Source organism: Myotis davidii, unplaced genomic scaffold, assembly GCF_000327345.1.
Source record: "Myotis davidii unplaced genomic scaffold, ASM32734v1 scaffold1006, whole genome shotgun sequence".
Lineage (NCBI taxonomy): Eukaryota > Metazoa > Chordata > Mammalia > Chiroptera > Vespertilionidae > Myotis > Myotis davidii.
In genome coordinates this window covers 267,569-268,825 of record NW_006297143.1, presented here as the reverse complement: position 1 = coordinate 268,825, position 1,257 = coordinate 267,569, and the positions used below count along the sequence as shown (strand labels likewise).

Here is a 1,257-nt window from a genome sequence, read left to right as displayed (position 1 = left end):
CCTGGAGCCGCCAGACCGCCGAGCCCCTGCCCCACCGGAGCACTGGCCCTCGCCTACCCAGGGACTTCTCGCAGCCAAAGCTCCAGCCCCCAAGGCTCGAGGAGCGGGGCTCTTCTCCGCCAACTCTGTCCTCGGGGGGGTTGGGACCCCAGCCGAGATCACAGAGCGGCAGGAGCGGGGGTGGGCGCTGGAGGTGAGTCTGGAGGGGGCGGTGCTCCCCGGACTGTGTTGGGGCCGGGATCGGGGTACCGGGCCAGTGCCTGCGCGGACAGAGTGCGGGGGGCGGGGGCGGCATTTGAGTTGCAGAGCTGAATGGGGTGGACTTTGGGGAATGTAGAGCGGGAGGGAAGGGAAGGGTCCCGGAGCCTGGAGCGGCGCCCGCAGCCCGGAACCACGCCCCCCGTTTCCCCGCCCCCCGGATTTCGTTTGGACGCTCCCAGTCCTCCGGGACGCGGTCTGGTTCCGGCTGGGTCGCGCTGGGAGCGGAGTGCCCCGCTGGGTGGAGACGATATTTAACTCCTCCTCGCCCCTCTCGCCCTTTCTCATTTGGCCCCTAGACTTCCATGCCCCAGGCCCTCTCTCCCCAGCTGCCTCCTGCCCCACAACCCTAGTGGGTTCCTCGCCGCACTTCGGGTCTGCACGGCGCGCAGCAGCGGAGGGTTAAGGGGGCGGGCCGCTGCATTTTTGGGGAGTGAGCGCATCCTAGCGGCTGCCAGAGGGGCCCTAGGAACCTCACGAAGCCCCGGAGCAGGGGCAACAGGTGTTTTGGAGATTGCGGGATCCTGCTCTTGGTCCTCGGACTCCCCCTAAAGAAGCAGATCGCCACGGTGCGGGCGTTGGGTGGGCAGCCGAGGAAGGTCTGGAAGAGGTGGAGAGGAGAGGGAGGGGTGCCCCGGAGGCCGGAGGAAGACCCCGCGTTCTCAACCACCTTCCCACGCCCTTCCCTGCGTTCTCTCTCTCTCTCTCTCTCTCTCTCTCTCTCTCTCCCTCCCCCTGCCCTCCACCCCCTCTGTCTCTTCTCCCAGACAGCTGAAGTCAAAAGAGGAAACTGAGAAGTCAGCGCTGCCGGAGGGGGCGACTGTGTGGATGGGATGGGGACGCCGGGGGAGGGGCTGGGCCGCTGCTCCCACGCCCTGATCCGCGGGGTCCCGGAGAGCCTGGCGTCCGGGGAGGGTGCGGGGGCTGGCCTCCCTGCCCTGGACCTGGCTAAAGCACAGAGGGAGCACGGGGTGCTGGGGGGTAAGTTGAGGCAGCGAT

The 1,257-nt window shown here is 68.1% G+C and overlaps 1 protein-coding gene across 1 annotated transcript in view; it reads left to right on the top strand.

Moving 5' to 3' along the window:
• Nucleotides 1-101: 101 nt before the first annotated feature.
• DDAH2 (dimethylarginine dimethylaminohydrolase 2) overlaps nucleotides 102-1,257 on the top strand; it is a 3,255-nt gene continuing 2,099 nt past the window's right edge. The window contains exons 1-2 of the mRNA XM_015569847.1: nucleotides 102-857; nucleotides 1,026-1,252. Coding sequence (XP_015425333.1) covers nucleotides 1,092-1,252 — 161 coding nt within the window. The 5' untranslated portion in view covers nucleotides 102-857; nucleotides 1,026-1,091. The remainder of the gene's footprint in view (nucleotides 858-1,025; nucleotides 1,253-1,257) is intronic.